Raw genomic sequence first — 23,277 nt, 5'->3', positions numbered from 1 at the left:
GGACACATGGTCTCACCCGGACCCAGGGACGCTTGGCCTCTCCCAGACCCAGGGCCACTTGGGCTCACCCGGGCCTAGGTGCACGAGGCCTCATCCGGATCCAGGGACGCATGGTCTCACCCGGACCCAGGGACGCTTGGCCTCTCCCAGACCCAGGGGCACGTGGCCTCACCCGGGCCTAGGTGCACGAGGCCTCACCCGGATCCAGGGACACATGGTCTCACCCGGACCCAGGGACGCTTGGCCTCTCCCAGACCCAGGGCCACTTGGGCTCACCCGGGCCTAGGTGCACGAGGCCTCACCCGGATCCAGGGACACATGGTCGCACCCGGACCCAGGGACGCTTGGCCTCTCCCAGACCCAGGGCCACTTGGGCTCACCCGGGCCTAGGTGTACGAGGCCTCACCCGGATCCAGGGACACATGGTCTCACCCGGACCCAGGGACGCTTGGCCTCTCCCAGACCCAGGGCCACTTGGGCTCACCCGGGCCTAGGTGCACGAGGCCCCACCCGGATCCAGGGACACATGGTCTCGCCCGGACCTAGGGGTGCGTGGCCTCTCTCAGATCCAGGGGCACGTGGCCTCACCTGGACCTAGGTGCACGAAGCCACCCGGACCCAGGGGCACGTTACCTCTGTCAGACCCCTGGTCGCGTGGTCTCACCCGGATCCAGGGGCTCACGGCCTCACCCGTACTCGGGACCCAGCCTTACCCGGATCCAGGGTCCCACGGCCTCACCCGGACCCAGGGTTCAGATTCGCCCGGACCCAGGGGCACATGGCCTCACCCGAACCCAGAATCCAGCTTCACCTGGACCCAGGGGCGTGTGGCCTCACCCAAACCCAGGGGCGTGAGGCCTCACCTAGACCCAGAGGCGTGTGACCACATCTGAGCCCAGAGGCTCGCAGGCTCGCCTGGACTCGGGTCTCAGCGGGGTTTCGTCTTCTTGATCCCAATTCCTGTTGGTCAATTCCCTCTCAGCAATTCCTTCGGTCATTTTCTCAGAGCTCCAGGGCGGCTGCCGCAGAACTCGTTGGGCGGCGGGCTCGGCAAGGCTCCGGTGTGCCCGGTGCCCGGCGGTGGGCTGGTCCGGTGTCGCTGCGTCGGCCCTTGGGTCTGCAACGGTGGCCAGTCGCTGAGCGTGCGCACCTGGCCACTTCGGGGCATTGAGATTCTTGAAGGACTCGGAGGTCAGCAAGCACGGAGTCTCCCACCCCATGTCTCCCAGGGGCTCGTCTGTCCGTGCTCGGCAGCGAGTAGAGCCGTCCCCTCAGCCGGAGACCGCCGGGGGAACTGCGCCGAGCACGTTCCAGGCCACCATTGTGTCGCCTGAGCCATAGTTCTTAAAGTGTGGACTTTGGGTCACCGGCATCAGCATCATCCTGCGTACCCCTCTCTTTTATTCTAGTTGTAGAGCATCTGCTCAGCCAGCCCCCCGGTCTTTCTGGCTGGTGTCTGCTCTGCTCTCCCGTCGTAGTCTCAATATTGTTGTGGTAGGCAACGATCAGGCTGCCACCCTATGTCTCCATCTTGGTCCTCCTTTGTACAGTTAAGTCTTGATTGTTGTTGGTGTCACTGGGAGGAATTGTCCTCCAGGCCAATTGGCCGTGAGGACCCTCTTTGTCCATATAGGAAGAGTTGCTGTGCAGGAGACATGTTTGTGGGCCGGGTCTTGATGCAGCAATGCCTTGGCGCTCACTGAGTCTGCCTCTAGAATGCCTCCCTTATGCAAGTGATTGAAATCTGGTGTCATCTCCCACCAACCACTAGATGCCCTCGTTTCTGGGTCTCCAATGCAGTGTGGGTCAGCCACTACCTGAGGCACTCAGCAGGAAAAAGCTTCTGCTCAGCTTGGCTGGGGCGGAGCTACAGGGTGGAGCCTACAACCTTGGCTTCCTGTCAGCCCCGCCCTATGAGGCTCCTGTGTCTGTGTCCCTCTGTATTCCTTGCAAACACCTCTGAGAGAAACGCGCCCTGGAATTTCGCCCACTGCCAAACAGTCCAGTCCCTCCCCTAATGAATCTGGACTCCCAGATTCTCGCCTGGAACTGGGTTTCAGTGCAGTTGGAACTGGGTCTCAGCGCAGTCTGGCGTCCCTGTCTCCTTCCCAGCAGGGCCACCCAGTGGCGCAGGCAAAAGTCCGTCCTCTGCGCACCTTCCAGTGCGCGAGTCTGGAGCCGCCGCTTCTCTGTGCCTCCGCCACCACAGCCCAAATTCATTCCCCCAGCGTGTGCCTGGCTTCCCAGGGTTTCGCCCGGAACTGGGGTTCAGTGCAGTCGGAACTGGGGTTCAGCACGGTCCTGAGCTTATGTCTCCTTCCCGCTAGGGCAGTTCAGTGGCGCAGGCAACAGTCCGTCCTTTGCGCCCCTTCCCGTGCACGCCTCTGGAGCTCTGCCTTCCCCCGCTCCTCTGTGCCTGGGCCCCACAGCCCAGATTCATTCCCCCAGCCTGCGCCTGGCTTCCCAGGGTTTCGCCCGGAACTGGCGCTCAGTGCAGTCGGAGCCGGCGCTTAGCGCACTCCGGAGCCTTTATCTCCTTCCTGCCAGTGAACGCCGGCCAGGCCGTCAGCCGCCCCTTCCTCTCCGGCTCCATCCTCCCCGCAGGCGCGCGCGCTCGTGTCTCCGCCAGTTTCTCCATACCTCAGGCTTTTACGGCTCCCCCGATTGTCCCCGTGGCCCTCTCCTTCCCCCCAGCTGTGGGCATTTCAGTCCGCCAGCTCTCCTGTGGTTCTGGACGATGTCCGTTCTGACCTCTAGTTGTGCCTTTGAAATTGTTGTGCCCGGCTGCAGGTTAGGTGTTTCACCTATGCCGCCATCTTGGTTTCTCCCAACTGCTGAGTTTTAAAGTCACTTGGAATAGATCCTCTCTGTGTGGTTATTACAATGAAGTTCACTTGATTCAGGCTGATTTTAATTTTCAGGGATTGCTTTTTACCAATTTAATTGTATGACTATGAAAAAGTTTACATGATTCCAAAGTGAGATCTCCAAAATAAAGTATAATTTTTAAAAAGTCTATCTTCCATCTATGTTCCCTCTACTCTATTTTCCTTCCCCCGACACAGAAGAAACTATTTTTCAAATTTTATTTTATGACTCCTCCTTTGACTTTTTATTACAAATTGAAGAAAATAGGTTTATGTTTATCCTCTCACCTTTTCTTAGGTAAGTGATGGCCTGCAATCCACATTTTTTTGTCTTGCTTTTTTCACTTAAATTACTCCACATTTTGGGTATGCCTTATTCTTTGTAGCTACATCATACTCGAATTCTGCAATGTTTATTCAAGTATCTTCTTGTTTTTCAACATATGGGGTATTTCTAATTGTATGCTATTATAAACTGTGCTAAAATGAACAGACTTGAGCATATGTATTTCTAGATAGAAACACATTTAAATAATGTTATGGCTTTACAAAATAGTCTTATACATCTTTAATTCATACATGGGATTACAAAATTTTAGCTGGGCTTACCATGTCAGTAATGTAGATAATATCACCTTCCTCAAAGTACAATTCATCTGGCTAAAAGAAAAAAAAATGTTTTTAAGTTTGACTCCATGTGATATTTTCATGAATTAGAATATGATTATGATAATTATATAGATTCCATATAGTAAAGTATTCAATGTGGTTTTAAATTACATAACCCATTTCACAAAACATTATTAACAAATTGGCACATGTATCGAAGCTTAATTTTTCCCATTTGAACTTCAAGAAACTATAACAAATAAAGATTCCCCAAATACACACATCATATTCTTCCACAATGAAAGGAGGGCACTTTATATAAAAACTAGAGGCCTGGTGCACAAAAATTCGTACACTCGGGGGGGTCCCTCAGTCCAGCCTGTACCCTCTTACAATCCAGGACCCCTCAAGTAGGGTCTCTAGGCCTGGCCTAAGATCAGGGCCTATCAGGGCTTTCCTTCCCCTAGCTGCAGGCAGCTGGTCCCACCCCCACCACTACCACTGCTTGCCATCTATGCAGCGCTTCTCCCCTCGCCCCGCTCCCCTGCCACCGGTGGCCTCCCTCTGCAGGCGACAGACATGGGGTACGATGGCTTGGCTGGCCTGGGCTTCCCTCTGTGGGGCGATCACTGGCCAGCCACACACCTGCCACAGAGTCACTGCCGGTGGCCTGGGCCTTCCTCTTTCTTTGCTGGAGGGTGGGGCCAGCCCTGAGAGGGGCCATCTGCCTACCTGTTCACTCCTAACCCCTGGCCTGCCTACCTGATCACCCTTAACCACTCTGCCTGCCTGCCTGATCTCCCCTAACTGCTTGCTTGGGGGCAGGGCCAGCCTGGCAAGGGGCCATGGTGGTTCTGGTCTCTGGTTGTTCCAGTCGTTACACTTATGGTGGCTGGCCTTTTATTATATAGGATAGAATATTAAATAAAACTTCTTTCTTATAGAAATTCCAAAAGGTGATATATATTTCTTTATCTATATATATTAAAAGCCTAAGCGGTTGTTACGACTGGTCGACCTCTTGACTGGTCGCTATGAATTGCACTGACCACCAAGGGCCAGACTCTTAACACAGGAGCTGCCCCCTGGTGGTCAATGTGCTCCCACAGCGGGAGGGCCGCTCAGCAAGAAGCCAGGCTTACGGCTGGCAAGCACAGCTGCTGCGGCGACAGGCAGGTGCAACGAGGCTGGGATGAACAGGAGCAGCACGGCACCTGCCCGAGCCGGGTGCCTGCTGCTTTGCGCACTGCTACATCCCTCGGGGGATGTCAGACTGCCGGTTTCGGCCTGGCCTGTGGGGATCAGGCCAAAACCAGCTCTCCGACATCCCCCAAGGGGTCCCAGATTTTGAGAGGGTGCAGTCCAAGCTAAGGGACCCCACCAGTGCACGAATCTATGCACCAGGCCTCTAGTAAAAGGATAAATGTCTAAAATTAAAACCATGACAAATGACTAGAAGCTTGGCTCTTTCCTAAATGATTAGGCATCAATACTTAAACACTTTCATATCAACATCTGCTAAATGCTTACTTTGAGAAAACTATTATCCTATCTCTTTATGTTCAGAGAGAATGAGCATTTTATATGTGAGAATAGTTAATACAGAATTTAACCATGAAAGATATGGAGCTGACAGATATGACCATAAGCAGGTAAGGGATTAGTTGATTACAGTCAGTATGTGCTCTGGCCCATACCACCCAACTGTCTGACACACTCTCTGAACAAATCCAGGCACTTTAATTAAACATCTCCTTTTTCCCATTAGTAGATAACACTTATCAGCATGACCTTATGAGTAAATAGGATGATGTCTATTCAGAGGGAGTTTCAGATATTGAGAAATGTTTACGTTGTCATGTTGAGTGGAAAATGTAGGGCCCAAAATTTCACACAGGATAAGATCACAATAATGTATGAAATAAGTATTTTCCAAATATTATTACTTTTATTACTTACATAATTTTAGTTGTAAAAATACGTTCGTCATAAGAGGCTTTGATATTTCCTATTATAGTTATTCTTCCATACAAATAAAGTCTATGCTAGCAAAACAAATTATTTCATCCATTTCTTTTTCCATATGTTTATCTCCTCTCTCAGTCACTGACCAGGGTAGTAAATATGACTTTGCACTAGCAATTTATTTAGTATCAAAGCTGATCTATATCATTGTTATAACTATTTCTTCCAAATATAAATGAAGACTATAACATGCTTTAAAGCTACATCATGCTTTAAACAACCACAATACACAAATATTTAGATGCATTAAATTCAAATATCAAAATTAGCATTAATGATTAATGATAACAAAAAAATGGCTAAGTTCCTTTAAAAGGCAACTTTCTGAAGCAGTTGTTGCATTTACACTTTTATTTACAGACACTAGACTTACACATAGCACAAGCTATGCAAAATTAATTGAAACTATGTAGACTTGATAATACACATTTTAATATTATTTGAAATGGGCATTTAGGAGGAAAAAACAAAGCATGCCCTCTAAGATTTTCTCTAACTCTTCTCTAAAATGTTCTGATGATCTATGATCAATATGACTACCAATATGTGATGGACATAGAAAGTGATTAGGGGAACAAACTATTTCCTTTTGTATTTCCCTCTCAGAGAAGCTAGAAAGGGGACTTGCTTACCATCATAGGTAGCATCCCAGCTAGACATAGTGGCCGCCCCATAACAGTAAGGTCAGCCTTTACTGGCAACACCATTTGACTATCTCTCCTTCAGATGACAGTCAGAGATGGGAGAAGAGAATGAAATAGGGTATAAGAAAGTAAGGAAAACAGAATATATGTGAAAATGTAGCATTTTTTTTTGGAGTGACTAAGTGTCCTGGAGTTTTGAAAGAGCTCAATGCCTTGAAGAGATCTTTCTGGTCTTAGAGCCATCCTGGGCCATTCTTATTATATACTTCTCTAAGCGCTAAACCTACCCACTTGTGTCTAACAGTGAGTCCTCCTCAATCGGTGCTTTCATTGAAATTAAGGAGTCATCTCTGCCTACAGTTTTGGTCTCCTAAAAACGTGGAAGCCAAATCTACCTAAATTTTCTCACTTAATAAGATCACTTATCCTTGGAAGCAAAAGGCACATTTTGAAAAAGTATCATACAAATACCTCAACAAAAACAAAGTGTACACACACACACACACACACACACACACACACACACCCTGCATTTAGTCTTTCACACACAAAAAAGGAATAAAGCCCAAAAGAATGGAAAATAAATGCTTAATGGGTATGGGGTTTCTTTTGGGGTGATGAAAATGTTTTGGAACTAGACAGAGATGATGGCTGACAGCACTGTGAATGTACTGAACTTGAAAGTGGTTAAATTTTTTTTTTTTTTTTAAGAAGTCAGTCTGGTTCTAAGTGTGATCGGAGTCCAGCAGTACTTCCTTTTTTGGCAGAACTCACTTACTGGTTGGGGTATAGACTGACCTTTGCTTGGGTGCTCAGGGATTCTTTTGTTGTGTGCATTTTTTTTCCTCCATCACCATGTATCCCCTCTATGCCTTCTTCCATCTAGAGTGGTCAATTTTATGTAATGAAAATTTTAGCTCGATTGTTTAAAAGGCAATAAGAGCCTAGGACAGTTAAAACTCTTAATGTCTTTTAAGTAATTCCTGTCCTGCGTGGTTTGGTTAAGTGGCATCTGGAAAATGTCGCTAAGTACGGTCATTTTGCTACTTCTCAGCTTTCTTTCGGTTTGGTTTTTAAATTAATGGCTGCTATTCAACAGCGGCGTCTACCACAAGCCACATATTAGGGCAGACGTGTTTTTTAACTGAGGCAATAACAGGCGGTCGATTTCGGTCAGGTATAATAAGGTCTCGCTATTTTTTTTTCATCTTGAGAAAGTAGAGTGGGGGTTTTATTTTCTTCTTAATCAATAGTTCCCAGACACTCAATGCTACTTACTACCCATAAAATATCTTCTCCCAAAGAAACTAGTGGCAGCTTGTCCTGAACACAGCTAAGGAGATGGTCTACCAAGTTCTTTAGACTGTTGATGGCAGTATAGACCAGCGGCCACCAATCTTCCGGACCTCACGGACCAGCCGTGGTACACGGACCCCCGGTAGGTGACCGCTGGTATAGACAACAAGGTAATTTCATGATTTTAAAACTCAGATACGTTTTACCGGTAATACTCACAGTTTCCATTAAGAAACCGCTTACAGGGCACTTAATGTAAATTGTTCAATGAGGATCTACTTTTAAATTCCTGGCATCATATACATGGGACAGAAATGGGAAGATAGTGACACAGTCAAGTAAGCATTTCTCTATTTCCAGCTTGTTCTTTGGCTTTTAACCACATTCCTCCTTTTTCTCCCCTTGAAGAACCACAAGGTATCAGAACAAGTAAACTGTTGGCCACTGCAACATTACAGTGATGGGTACAACTTGGGATTATATATTCTCATTCCTGTTCCATATAATTCCCAAGGTATTAATTTTGTTGGTTTATGCAAATATATTTTTTTATTTTAAAAAATTCAGAAGACTGAGATACTTTTGACATTTTTCAGATTTGTCAATGCGGAGCCTCAAAAATTAATAAAAAGAAAAAAAATCAAATTGACACATATATATTTATTTAACAATTTATAGTATTATTATGTCCCAGGGATTGGTCTGGACAATTACAAATATTAATTAATTTAATCCTCACCAGGGACATTATCAGGTGGGTGCTACTCTTAATTGCCACATTAGCTGTGTTCAGGACAAGCTGACAGTAGTTTCTTTGGGAGAAAATATTTTATGGGTAGTAAATAGCACTGTGTGTCTGGGAACTATTGATTAAAAAGAAAATGTGGCAATAAGGTAAGAAACATATCCAAGGCCACAGACCAGGTACACGGTAGACCCCAGATTTGAACCACGACAGTAAAATTCTTGAGTCCCTGCTCTTCGCTACCACCTATGCTTTCTCTCATACGGAAGGGTCCTGCATAGCCATTATTGGTCGTCATGGTGTCATGACCTAGTTAAGAGGCAGTGGCCGCCCTAACCGGTTTGGCTCAGTGAATAGAGCATCAGCCTGCAGACTGAAGGGTCTCAGGTTCGATTCCGGTCAAGGGCACATGCCTGGGTTGCGGGCTCGATCCCCAGTAGGGGGTGTGCACGAGGCAGTGATCAATGATTCTCTTTCATCATTGATGTTTCTATCTCTCTCTCCCTCTGCCTTCCTCTCTGAAATATATATATATATGTCAGTGGTCATGAAAAATATCTGTTTCCCTTCACCTCCACCTCCACATAATGCATTACAACAAAACCAAGAGCAGCACCTTATACTTGCAAAGCATATTTAACCTCATTTTATTCTCACAACAACCCCTTAGAGCAGGGCTGGCCATGAGCATTATCTCCATTTCACAACCAAGCTTAGAGAGGTTGAAGAACTTGCCACAGGTCACACAGTGTGAGTGGCAGGGCTGGGCTCCTACTTCAGCTTTTGGAATCCCATTCTAGGGCTCCTTCTTGTACATTTAATGCTATAAACCTAGCAAAGTCCAGCAAACATTACGTGATAGAGCAGGGTCCTGCTGGTTTCTCTTTGGAACTCCATATTATACCCCCAGCACACAGGAAATGCTGTTCATTCTCTATCAGCATGGTTTTACACTGGTCTGTCAAGTCCAGCCAGTTCTCAGTATGACACGTTATTGCACTGGAGGTTTGGTGAGAAATAGGAACCAAACAGGACTGGGTGGTGCCAGAACTACCTTGCTTTCAAGCAAGATAGAGAAGAAAAGGGTTAGTAGGAAGAATCGGGAGCCACAGCTGTCCAGTGTTCTACCTGTTCAGTGGATCACCAAGAGTGGAGTTGGGCATTGCTGTCCCTATCTCCTCAGGGTTGAACAGCAGCTAAAAACAGGGCCCAGGGCTCTCTGGGGTGCTGCACGAGTCAACAATGGTCCCATAGGGTCCAGATCAGCTCGTCCATCTTGCCTGGTCCCAATGACTCTAAGGAGACCAGGTCAGTTTAGAATGTACCCACCAGAGCAGATGGCTATAGGTCATGGGAGAGAAAGACCAAACTAAGCTTCCGACATTGTCCAACAGGAATTCTCATTCAGAAAAAGAATGCAAAACTAAGCTAGTTCCTGGGTGATACTCAAAATATGGAACAGCTGGTACAAGTACAGGCACTTAACCAGTCAGGAAGGTCCATGGGAGCTAGAGGCTACCTTTAACCACTGGGTTGAGGGCAGGTGGAAAGGGGCAGAGTGTGGGGGCAGCAGGGTATGGTTTAGTCATTACTGAACACCCGGTACACTCTGCAGCCTAGAATCCTTGAGACCAGGGATATTAAAGAATACAGTAACATTTGAACTACAGAATATTCAAAAACCTAATAAGCAATGCCTACTCTCTTCCTATGTATTCAATAATAACAAAGATGAAGAGCAGAGGAGAGACTCCATCTGGAATAGAACCAAAGGTGAATTAAAGTAACTAATGTATCAACCAACCAAACATATTTGTTAAAGGTCAGTGAGAAAGGACAAAGGTGATGCTGAGCAGGATACTAGAGGGAGAGAGGAGAAACAGTGATGTCACCTCAGGTCTCAAATGAGTAAATGCAGGTTGCTTTCTAGAATTAGGATGACTGCCTCCCTCTCCCCACTCCTATATTCCCCAGGGATCATGCAACTTAAGAGAGAGAGGTCAATGAGAATAGGTTTCCTTCTTTGTTTCTTTCTCTTCTGTGTCCTGTCTGGACTCCCTGCTTCCATTCTTACTTCCCTAGATGGTTGTCCACTTCTCAAAGTGATTCTTCTAAAACTTAGCTATCTAATCACCCCTGAGCTCAAATCCTTCAATTGCTTCCCATCCTACTCAGGGCAAAAATCCAAACACAACCCACAAGGCCCTACGGGACCCAGTATCCCTGAACTTGTCATACCTCCCTCTCCCTTGTTCACAACTTTCCTAGCCCCATTGTCCTCCCTGCTGTTTCTAGAACCCACCAAGCATCCTTTTTGCACCTGCTATTCCTTCTGCTCCTTCACTTCCTTCAGGTTTCTACTCAAATGTCACCCAAGGCCCTGGCCAGGTAGCTCAGTTGGTTAGAGCATCATCCCAATACTCCAAGGTTATGGGTTCAATCCCCTGTCAGGATACATACAAGAATCAACCAATGATTGTGTAAATAAGTGGAAAAACAAATCAATGTTTCTCTCTCTTTCTCTCTTAAATCAATAAATTAAAAAATAATTCAATGTCACCTCTATAGAAAGGCCATCCTCAAACACCCTATTGAAAATAACACTCCTCCTTCCTTAACTGTGTTGCCCCTTACCCTCCTTATTTTCCTTCATAGCACTTAACCAGGCCCCGACAGTTACACTCATTTGTCTGCTTACTGTCTGTCTCTCCCCACTGGGATGTGAGCTCCCTGAGACAGACCTTTCTCTTGTCACTCACTACACTAGCCCCAAGGTCTGCACCAGTGTCTGGCCCATGATAGGTGCTCACTGACCCATGGGTGGAGAGATGGAGTTATGGATGTATGCCAGAAACTATAACAATGAAAAATACATACATCAGAGACAAAAAATTTGCTGTGGGCAATTCGCAGAAGGTGACATTATAGGTAGTTGGAGGTAGCAGGTCAAAGGGAAAATCAGTTAACAAGAGAGTCAGCGGAAGGATGACTAAGACAGGGTGACACGCTTGTCATGCAGGTCACTTGGTGATTTTAAAGCGAGTGGTTTCACCTCATGGAGAGAAGCAGCTCAAGATGGCCTATATGACCTTGAGACAGAAAGACATGCAGATCAACGGAGGGAGGGGCTTAGCTTTCACGCCTCTGGGCTGCAGGGGGAGGGAGTGACCGAACATCCATTCCTGTGAATGATTTATGGCTAACCAACAACAGGCAGCCCATTTAGGCCAGAGGAAGTATCTAAATGCAACCAGCTTAGGTCTTTATGCCAATTTTAAAGTTAAAAACTGAATACTTACAGTTCTGGGTTCAAACGTATAAAGAGCTCTGAACACTTTAACTTGCCCTAAAAGAGAGGCGGAAAAACAACATGATCAATTCTTTCATTTCTAAACGATCCGTTATATTCTTCAGAATTCCCTAATTCAAAGCCTGTGGGAAAAATTCATTTTGGAATTAAGTGCTTTGTCCTCATAGGAGGCATTTTTTTTTAAACATTTGTTAAATGAAAGCATGAATAAGCACACACCTCTGAGGTGATTTTGCTTTCTCCTTTCAAACAATAGGAGCTACACAATTATCTGTACTTACCTTCTGTCTTATACAGAGCCCTTCCAACACTACGATCTAAGTTTAATACTGGAAAGGTGAGCATTTAACATGAAAATATATTTAACATGACAACAGACAATGGTTTAATAGTCTTAAGCCCATGGTTTAGAATATTATTTTCCCCAAAAAAAGAAAATACCATTGAGAAAAATAGTAGCTGTTGGAGAAATCTTTGAGTCCATTAAGTCCCAAAACAGAGTACAATAACTAAGCAAAGAGGAGGTCATGGCCGAAACCGGTTTGGCTCAGTGGATAGAGCGTCGGTCTGCGGACTGAAAGGTCCCGGGTTCGATTCCGGTCAAGGGCATGTACCTTGGTTGCGGGCACATCCCCAGTAGGGGGTGTGCAGGAGGCAGCTGATCGATGTTTCTCTATCATCGATGTTTCTAACTCTCTATCCCTCTCTCTTCCTCTCTGTAAAAAGTCAATAAAATATATTTAAAAAAAAAAAGAGGAGGTCATGCTCATAAAAGCTGTCCTCCATTCTGCCAAAAGATCTCTCTCTTTATATGCCCCTTTGCTGCATTTCCTTTATCCCGTGACTGAGAAGAACTGATTTGCCGGCCTGTCTCGTTTAAAGGCAGAGAAACCCTGACTTTTTCAATTTCTTGGCACCTCGCTGGCATATACACAGTATGAACTTAATAAATGCTTGCTAAATGAATATGTAAGTAAAAGAACAAATCCACACAGGGTAAGAAAAAAAACTAAAATAGTAAAAAAAACAACAAAAACAGGTCTTTTATGAAATAAATTTAGAAGGGATTTCAAAATAGAAGAACTACCTATTGAAAAAGTGACAACAGTTCGGTGTGAGTACTGGGAGCACCGTTAGAGGTGACATCTATTACAGGAGCACCGTGCAGAACGGTGGCCTCCACGGCGCACACAGGAAGGCTACTTCAGAAATTATGCACACACACAAAAAATAATAATAATAAATAAATTATGCACATTTTTACCTTCTTTTTTATTCCTAATTTCACATGTCTAATAAGGTGACAGCACAATAGAATACATGTGCAAGTTATAAGTACATTTATATTTATTGGGAGAGAGTACTCAATCTTTCGCTGCTAGAATGGAAGCATTACGAGGACAGGTGTTTTTGTTTTATGAATGAGATATTCAAATACCTAGCACAGTGCCTAGAACATAGAAGCACTCAATAATTATGTGTTGAACAACTCAAGAATGGATGAATAAAGGAATGGAAACATGCTCAAAAGAAGTCTGAAAACCAGTCGTTTAGAACAGCATGTCCTATATAACTACTAGAGGCCTGATGCAGGAAAATGGTGCAAGAGTAGGCCTTCCTTCCCCTGGCTGCCAGCACCGGCTTCCCTCTGGCACCTGGGACCTGAGCTTCCCCGAGCTTCTCTCCGGCTGCCAGCAGGCACCCGGGACCTGGGCTTCCCTTGCAGCCCCGGCTTCATCAGGAAGGTCATCTGGAAGGATGTCTGGTCCAATTAGCATATTACACTTTTATTATATAGGATGCAATGATGGAAAAGTCCTATATCTGTGCTAGTCACATATAGCTACTGAATACATGAAATGTGATGAGAGTGACTGAGGAACTTATTTTTAAACATCATTTAATTCTAATTAAATTAAATTGCCACACATGGCTGGTGGCTAGCATATTGAACCATGCAGGTTTAGAACATCAGAAAATGAGAAATGACGGAATATCCGTTCAGAGGGGTCTATGTAAATCAATCCTGACTCATCCATACAATAGTCATTAAAAAAGAAGGATCTGCAGACCCGGACATAGCAAAGAGCCTACAAAACATTCAGTGACATTATGCCAAGTACCATCCCATTTATGTTGACAACACACACACACACACACACACACACACACACACACACACACACACCCCTTAACTGAGAGAACCAACTGTGGGGAACCTTCACATTCTACTTTACATGTATTGTTTATATTCATTACACGTAGCATGTATTACTTTTACAATCAAATAAAGCTGTAAAAATACCTTCACAGGAGTTAAGGGGGGTATCTTTCTTTCTGCTAAGTGCCCTAATGATACTATTTATCAGTCAATGTTGGGATTCGATACTATTTATCGATTAATGTTGGGATGTTAGCCTCTTGTGGATCCCTTTTAATCTACATATTTTAAAAGTTCAGATCCCTGCTACTTGGTGTGCTGCAAGAAAATATTTTTTTGCAATCTGAATTCTAGTGCCACTTCTTCCTGCTCTACTAAGGGGAGGGTTATAGGCAGAAGAAAAGGTGAAAATTTTTTTTGTTTGGAGTATGCTTTTTTAACCACACCCACAGGCCTGAGAAAGGAACTGCCAACGGGAAGAAGGAGTTGCCAGGAGAAATATTTTCTGCTGACCTGACTGTCTCTCTGAGAGGGAAGACTGGTTATCTTGATTACTTCGAACTTTCCAAAGAGAAGTTACACAAGGAAGCAGTCAAATTAATAAAGACAGAACTCTCTGGTTTCTTTGAGGGAATGACAGCAAAGGGTTGTACTATGGCTAATTTTGAAAAGAAGGGTCCATGTCAATTTAATGAGCATAGATAAAATTCAATATAAAGAAACTGAAAAAATACTTCAGGTGTGACTAATCCATTGATTTTTGTAATTGCATCTTTTGTGATTGTCTTGAACTGTTCACAACTAAAAGGAAGTGGGAGATTTATTTGCATTTTTATTTACATTGAACATTAGGCAACTATCTTTAGGCCAGAGATTTTCAACATTTTTCATCTTATGGCACACATAAACAAATTACTAAAATTCTGTGGCACACCAAAAAATATATTTTTAGCCAATCTGACAAAAAAATAAAATAAAAGCTATAATTTTGATTCATTCACACCAGACAGCTATTGTTGTGTTGGCTGTTGTCATTTTTTTATTTGATAACCTAAGGGAAAAGACGTCAGTGTGCCTGACTAAACAGTCCAAGCATTGCATGCTTTAAACATTCTTGGAAATCACTGCTTTAGGCTGTTATACAAGGGCACATTCTATGTAATGCTGCAGAAATACTACCACATATATAGTCCTATTTATTGATTAACTAGAGGTCTGGTGCACGAAATTTGTGCACTTGGGGGGATCCCTCAGCCTGGCCTGCGCCCTTTCACAGTCTGGGAGCCCTTGGGGTATGTCCGACTGAAGCCAGCAGTTGGACATGTTTCATGCTGCTGCAGAGGCAGGAGAGCTACCACCACCGCCACTGCACTTGCCAGCCGTGAGCCCGGCTCAGGGCTTCTGGCTGAGCGGTGCTCCCCGTGTGGGAGCGCACTGATCACCAGGGGGCAGCTCCTGCATTGAGTGTCTGCCCCCTGGTGGTCAGTGCACATCATACCAAGTGGTTGAGTGGCCTTAGCATATCATTAGCACATTATGCTTTGATTGGTTGAACAGCCAACCTGCCACTTAGCATATTAGGCTTTTATTATATAGGATGTTGGGATGTTAGCCTCTTGTGGATCCCTTTTAATCTACTTATTTTAAAAGTTCTGGGCCTTAATTTATTCTATTCTCAGACCTGAGTCAAGTAGAAATAAAAGAATGCAAAAGAAATAGCCAGAGGATATGAAAGAATTGCATAAAAACAAAGTTTCATGATGACAGTTTACTAACCTTGGATGAGTCTCTTAAGAGAATAACAATTAAGAAAACTTAATACAGTGATCATTTTTATAACATATTTAATTCAACTGTGACTAATGTTCTATACAGGTTTAAACAAAGTATTGAAGGGAAGAAATCAGGGTACTGCGTCTTCCTATAGTATTAGCCCTGCAGACATCTAAAAAATAATAATAAACATTTTCATCATCAAGAGATGGTACTGATCAATTCCAATTTTATTTAAAGAAAGCAGAGGCACACATGTGAAATAGTTGTGTTCTTATATATATGCAGGGAGGCTAACTTCGATGCCTTCTTCGGGCAACTTCCATCTTCACCGTTTTCTCATGGAAGTCTGGTTACACATAACAAAGAGAGAAAGTAGAGCTGGGAAGACTGCGTGGATTACCTGAAATCACCCTGGCATTCACCCTGAATGAGACTGGAAAGAAGCCCAATCTTTTGTCTGATGTTTTACGTGGCGCTCACATGAAATGGCATGTGAATGGTATTAAGGGTTTCAGCAGGGCTGGTTTCCTGAGGTTAGCAAGATAAGTAAACGCCCGCCCACAGCTGCGGGCCCCTGTCGGTTCTTCACTCTGCTGGCTTCTCACCTCGCCAGGCACACCCTTTCCATTTCTCTGCAACCCCGCCCTGCCCCCATAGAGAAGGGCTGAGGCCACCAGTCACGAGCCAAACACTATTTTCCTCTGCCCCAGACTTCAATAAACTAATCCTTGTCCACCGTGGCTGAGGCAGGTAGAGGAAAGGGGATCTGCACAGGGCTGTGCACAGAGAGAGGGTAAGAGAATTTTCTGTTTCTGAGGTTTGCAGAGTATGTATTGCTGCATCTCTAAGACCCTGAAATAGCACTTACAACGTGGGGCTTATAAACTCAAACATAAAATTTTTAATCTACTTTATTCTCTGTTGGAGAAGGAGTGGAAAAGCTTCTAGAGTAAGCCTCTAAGACAGAATTAGAATGGGACTGCTTACTATAACGAACAGACATATAATAAACAGCAAGAGAAATAACTTTTCAAATATCAGAACTTAGTGATCTAGAACAGATTGGCTCTTTCACTGATGTTCTGCTAAGAATCTGGGAAGCATGAGCCCTCTAGGACTTCATACCCACCTATGATGGTTAAAACTGAAAATATTGACAATGTTAAGTGTTAAGAATTCTGAATAACTGGAATTCTCGAACACTACTGGTGGGTGTGTAAACTTGCACAACAATTACAGAAAAGTATTTAACAGTAGCTTTAATTCATATGTTATGTTAACATGCCTTTGAGATCTTAAATTGCATTTCTGGGAAAGAAACATAACTAGAAAACCTTCATTGCATCTTTTGTAGGACTAAATACTTCATACAAAGATGACCCTTCCAGGACAGTGTCACTACTCACAGAATACATTGAGTCTCAACATTTTTAAACTGCAGATCATAACCTGTATATGTTATGATCTGCAGTTTAAAAATGTTGAGACTCAATGTATTCTGTGAGTAGTGACGTTGTATAATGTACAGGTTATGATATATATATCATATTTATATTTAAAAATATATATAATATATATATGTGTGTATATATATATATATGTATTATTGTGAATCTAATTTAAAAGCTTTAAAAAATATTAAGTAGAACTGAAAAGACCAGAGCACACTGTACACAACAGAAGTAATAAGAGTTCTGTGAAATTTTTGTGTCATTGGGATTGGATAGATGGATGTTTATTTTAGAAATAAACGCATTTTGTTTGGCATCATGCCAAATGGCCAAATATTAAAATCAGTATTTGCCAAAGCCAAATGTTGCCTTTACAGAATGAACTATTGAGAAACAAGAATAAGTCTGAAATTTTATTCAAAAAAATAATTATGATTATAATCTTAGTATTAAAATTTCTGATAGACCCATTTTTAAAATTTGATATAAAAGGGCAAAAACCATAATTCCTTGGCACTATTAACTGCAGCCAGATGAGACTTGTATAAAATTAGGTCTGTGGAGCCCGGCCCGTGTGGGTCAGTGGTTGAGCATTAACGCATGCATCAAGGGGTTGCCAATTTGATTCCAGGTCAGGGCACGTGCCTAAGTTTTGGCTCAATCCCCAGTAGGGAGCATGCCGGAGGCAGCCAATCAATATCCCTCTATATATATCTTTTTCCCTTTCTCTCTAAAATCAGTCATATATATATATATATATATTCCATTTTTAACCCTTTGCACTCGCTTGCTTTTTTCTCGATTCCTGCTACCGATGCTAACCGTGTCGAGTCATATTCGACATCCGAGTGCAAAAGGTTTTAAAAAGGTGTTAAATAAATAAATAAATAAATAAAATGAGGTCCGTGGAAAAGCAAGCTGGTTTGGTGCTAGCCCTGCCAGCTTAGCTGTTGCCTGTGGTCATGTTACCACCAAGTTAGTAAGCTTTCCTTCCTCCCTAATAGAAAACGACTGAAGTCAAGACTTGCCTCCTGTTTATCTCTGTGCTGGAAGGTTTGCTTAATCCTAATGATGCAATTTTACTGAAGGCAATCCCACAAATGACACATTGGTTTCCCCAAAATTATTAGCAATTGCACTCTCGCAACATTAATTCCCAATCTATACCTATAAGGACACACAGCCTCCACAATCATCGTTACTTATAGCAATATTTTACTCTCTAATAATAAATGTACATTTAAACTTTCAATTGACTGAGGGAATTTTCATATATAAAGCACAAAAGGGAGCATTTGGGATAAGTCACATTTAGAGTATTTAACCTGTTTTTCACATTGAATATTAAGATAATAAATCCAGCCCTGGCGGGCTGCTCAGTGGTTAGAGCGTCTGCCCACATGCCAAAGGGTCTCAGGTTCAATTCCCGGTCCAGGGCACGTCGTACCTTGGTTGCAGGTGGATCCATGGCCGGGGCCCGGGAGCATTCAGGAGGCAGCCAATCAATGTGTCTCTCTTACTTTGATGTTTCTCTCTCTCTCTCTTCCTCTCTTCCACTCCCTCTAAAGGATCAATGGGGAAAATATCCTCAGGTGAGGAAAAAAAAAAAAGAAAAGATATTAATACATCCAAATGGCGTGTCTTGTTTGCATTACTGGTGCCACTACACTGGTTAGACAGGAGAGTTACCAATGCAATCTACAATCCTTGTTCTAATGCAAGTCTAGGTGTGTCTAAAAGGACACTAAAGCAGGCATTCCACCATTTGGCCAAAGTTAAATGGCAGATTTAGGAAGAAATTTGAGGCTAAGATAAACTTCTGTTTACCCCTATAATCGTGTGTGTGTGTGTGTGTGTGTGTGTGTGTGTGTGTGTTTTTCCAGGTCATTAAGTAAAATATCTTACTGATGATCAAGGTCAAAGAAAATTTGGAAAGCCACTGCTTTAGGCTACCTGATCAAATTAGGATTTGCTACAAGACACTCTAAAGAAAAAGTAATATTTCCTCCACTTTGTGAATTTTAAAACTCAGCTAGCATATAAATAACTAGAGGCCCTATGCATGAAATTTGTGCAAGAGTAGGCCTTCCTTCCCCCGGCTGCTGGCATCGGCTTCCCTCTGGCACCCATGTCCTGGGGTTCCTTCCAGCACCTGTGACCCAGGGTTCACTCCGGCACCCAGGACCTGAGGTTCCCTCTGGCCGCCGGCACCTGAGACCCGGGCTTCCCTCTGGCCACCAGCAGGCACCCAGGACCCGGGCTTCCCTCGCAGCCCCAGCTTTCATCCAGAAGGTCGTCCGGTCTAATTAGCATATTATGCTTTTATTATTATAGATAATATTCTCCTATCTCCCCCCAAAACAGATAATTTATAACCACCATTAGAGTTTTCAAAAAGAAAGAAGAGTAAGAAAATTATATGAACAAGGGAAAATGATGAAAAAATAAGAATTTACCGTATACATACAGTTATCACAGGTGTCTAAGACAGTGGCCGGCAAACTCATTAGTCAACAGAGCGGCAAACCGCGGCTCACAAGCTGCAGTTTGCCGACCACTGGTCTAAGAGAACACAGGGAGTATTAATTTCTTAATGTACATCCAGTGTGTGTCTAAAAAAAAAATGTGTCACCATCTCTTAATATTCTCAGAGTAAGTAAAAGCATGACTATTATTTCTACTAGGCATATTTAAATGATTCCATTAAACATGCACAATGAAACAGGATGTTTTCTGCTCAAAAGCAAAACAGAAGGAGTCTATGTGATGGTATCCAAGAGTCAAGGCCATCATTTGATTGCTGGGATGAAAGGAAACAGCTGTGCTCTGTTGGGCCAACACAAGACTCCCCTGAGCTTTGTGGCGTGCCAACGCCCACAAATGAGGTGGTTAGCTCAGAACAGGCTTCTTGGTCATGATCTCTATTCATGTCATTCCACAAAAGCCCATGGCTCTTGGAAATAAAACAGAGAGGCTATGATCCTTGCAAAGAAAATAATCGTCATGTGAGGGCAGCAATCTATGAGAGTTTCCAATGCAAAGAATAAGTTTCTTCCCCTCATCCTCTTGGACTAATTAAATCAAATCCAATGAATTCTAGTTGCATATCTATATTTACCATAAAGGATATAACTAATTTTTTAAAAAGCTATAAAATGTTCATCTCTCCTTACTCCAGCACCACCTCTTCCCTGCAGCTTCACTTTATCCAATCAAAAAAAAAAAAAAAACAACTAAAGAATTTGAAACGTGTCTTGATTTCAGCTGCAGGAATGGCAGACTCATTAAAAACAGTAGCCAGTGTGTTTTCTGACAAGAGGGTTCTGTTGATTAACAGTGTGCCTTTCTTATCCGTTTTTTCCTTTGCTTACACTTTTCAGTGCCTTTCAGCAAACTTGGTTACGTTTACGTCCTGAGAGGTCATAACTGCTGGTTATTTTTATTTCTTCTCCACAGTACAACATAAAAGCCCCAAAGAGCAGGGCTCAACATTTCAAACGACATGCTCAGTGCCAAGTGTGTCTGCACTTTGGAGAGGGGGCCAGGGCCCCTAAAGACCTTTCATCCCAAGAAGAACTTTGTCCAAAGCCCGTTTGAGGAGACTGTGGGGATGAATGGAGGAAAATGCTTTATTTCAGTCCTTGGAATTTAACTAAAACAAGGCCGCGCTGGTCACGTCACCTTCTGCAAAAGGCTCAGATGAGCCCATGACAGCAATACCTGTTTTCGTACAACCAGTGAGAGGCTAAGAATGGTTGTGAATTTATAAATGGTTGGGGTGGGAAGGTAGGGAAATCAAAATAATAATAGCCGGGCCCCGGAGTGGCTCAGTTGTTGAGGGTCAACCTATGAACCAGGAGGTCACAGTTAGATTCTCAGTCAGGGAACATGCCCAGGTAGTGGGTTCAGTCGCCGGCTGGCACTGATCAGTTTCTCACATCAGTGTTTCTCTCTCTTCTCTCTCTCTCTCTCTCTCTCTCTCTCTCTCTCTCTCCTTCTCCCTTCGTTTCTCTCTAAAAAATTTAAAAAACACATATTTTTTTAATAAGTAAACTCTCTAATCCAAAACAAAATTACTCATCTATGCTCACATTTATGAGACACTTACCAAGCACTGACTTGCAACCACTCATTTAATCCTCAAAACAACCCTGGGATGTGAAAGCTTTATTAGCTCTATTACAGCTGAAGAAACTGAGTTAGAGAGGGTAAGCACCTAGTCCAGGTGTACACAACCAGGAAGGAGGAGATAGGGTGTGAACCCAAGCCCAGGCTCTGCACAGCCTGGAAGTGGCTCAGAAAGATCTGAGCTTTTAACGCTGGCACCCTGGGATTACATGAGACTGAACAAAGTAACATACATGAAGTATTGAGTGCAGCTCCTGAGGTGGTGTATGTGCCCGTGTTAGCTATCATTAAATACTACAAATTTTTACCTTTTTTTTTGGGGGGGGGGGGGCGCTTATTCCTTGGGTCTTTATCCATACTGGCAAAAATCCTATTCCTGTATATTAGGAAATTTATTTATAACATGCCAGCAGAGAAATCTTAATGCTTTTGTTACACGAAGCATAACATCAGTATTATATCCCTCAGTGGCTATTAAAGAATTAAATGTGAGTTTTAAGTGGTCATTTTTGAAACCTATAGCTATTGTCTTTCATCAGCTCAGGCTGCCTTAACAAAAGACCACATACTGGGTGGCTTACACAGCATTTATTTCTCACAGTTCTAGAGGCTGGGAAGTCCAAGATCAAAGTACTAGCCACCTCAGTTTCTGGTGGTAAGTCTCTTCCTGGCTCGCAGATGGCTGCCTTCTCACTGTGTGCTCACATGGCCTTTTCTGCACACACACACACACACACACACACACACACACACACACACACACACACACACAGATCTTGTTTCCTCTTCTCATAAAGCCACTAATCCCATCACACAGGCCCCATCCTCATGACCTAACCCAGTGGTCGGCAAATTGCGGCTCGCGAGCCACATGCGGCTCTTTGGCTCCTTGAGTTTTTATTTGTTTGTTTGTTTGTTTTTTGATTTTTTACAGAGAGGAAGGGAGAGGGATAGAGAGCTAGAAATATCGATGAGAGAGAATCATCGACCAGCTGCCTCCTGCACACCCCCTACCAGGGATGTGCCCACAACCAATGTACATGCCCTTGACCGGAATCGAACCCGGGACCCTTCAGTCCACAGACTGACGCTCTATCCACTGAGCCAAACCGGTTTTGGCCGCTTAAGCTTTTATATATAGAGATGGTTGGCGGTATAATATATATACAATCAACTGTGTAAAACAAAAATATGCATAGAAGAAAAACCAGAAGAAAAAATATGTCAGAATATTAATAGTTATCTCTAGGCAGTAGAACTATGAGTCATGTTTATTTTCTTCTTTATTTTCCTAAACTGTCTATAAAGAATAAACATTCCACATATAAACAGGAAAACATATCCTTCTAATGCCCTATTGAAGGACAACTTGGGTTATTTTTACTTTATTTATCAGCAGAGTATTTTAACGTCTTTTTTGTCCTCTTTGTCTCCCTGATCTCATCACCAAAAAAAATGGTGGAGAGATAAGTAACTGCAATGCTACGTAAGTTCACAAAAGTGTGACTTGTGCTGGCTGGAGAGGAGGTGGTATCTACTTTGATTCTGGAAAGATAACAGGAGTTATGTTTTCCAGAGGGGCAGGGGGCAGGTTGGGGCAGACCCATACTACAGAGCAGTGTACAGACAGAAGCGCTGGAGGTCAGGAGGGCTGCCTATGAATGCCGACAAGGTCAGTGTGGCTGGAACCTGGTCAGAGAATGGTGGGGGCAGAGCACAGACAGGCTAGAGGTTTCTCAATATTTCTGAGACCCACATTAGGAAATACATTGCACATAAGGAACTGGTAAACACACATATATACACTCTCATGAAACTGAAAAAATTTCACCAAAACTTCGAGTGATTCTCTCTGATATTTTTTTAATTGATTTTGAGAGAGAGAGAGAGAGAGAGAGAGAGAGAGAGAGAGAGAGAAAGATTTGTTGTCCCACTTATTTATGTATTCATTGGTTGATTCTAGTATGTACCCTGACAGGGGCTCAATTAGAGCACTGGAACAATGCTCTAACCAACTAAGCTACCCTGCCAGGGCACTCTCTGATATTTTCTGTTCTATTCTCTCTCTCTCTCTCTCTCTCTCTCTCTCTCTCTCTCTCTCTCTCTCTCTCTCTCCCTCTCCCTCTCCCTCTGTCTAACCCTACCTCTCTCTCTCTCTCTCTCTCTCTCTCTCTCCTAAATGCTAAATGTTAGTCACGACTAACTATACTGACTTCATGACCTACTACTGGGTCACCACTCAGAATCTGAAAAAACACCAGGCCG

General features: G+C 43.6%; 1 protein-coding gene across 1 annotated transcript in view; it reads right to left on the bottom strand.

The window, feature by feature from the left end:
• The window catches only part of OSTF1 (osteoclast stimulating factor 1), a 61,090-nt gene that overhangs the window by 23,539 nt on the left and 14,274 nt on the right, over window positions 1-23,277 (bottom strand). Inside the window, exons 2-3 of the mRNA XM_008142068.3 lie at window positions 11,486-11,532; window positions 3,477-3,527 (exon numbers count right to left, since the gene is read on the bottom strand). Of these exons, the coding sequence (XP_008140290.1) occupies window positions 3,477-3,527; window positions 11,486-11,532 (98 nt within the window). The remainder of the gene's footprint in view (window positions 1-3,476; window positions 3,528-11,485; window positions 11,533-23,277) is intronic.

Source organism: Eptesicus fuscus, chromosome 15, assembly GCF_027574615.1.
Source record: "Eptesicus fuscus isolate TK198812 chromosome 15, DD_ASM_mEF_20220401, whole genome shotgun sequence".
Classification (NCBI taxonomy): domain Eukaryota; kingdom Metazoa; phylum Chordata; class Mammalia; order Chiroptera; family Vespertilionidae; genus Eptesicus; species Eptesicus fuscus.
The sequence above is the reverse complement of the archived record's forward strand: the minus strand, read 5'-3'. Positions and strand labels throughout refer to the sequence as shown.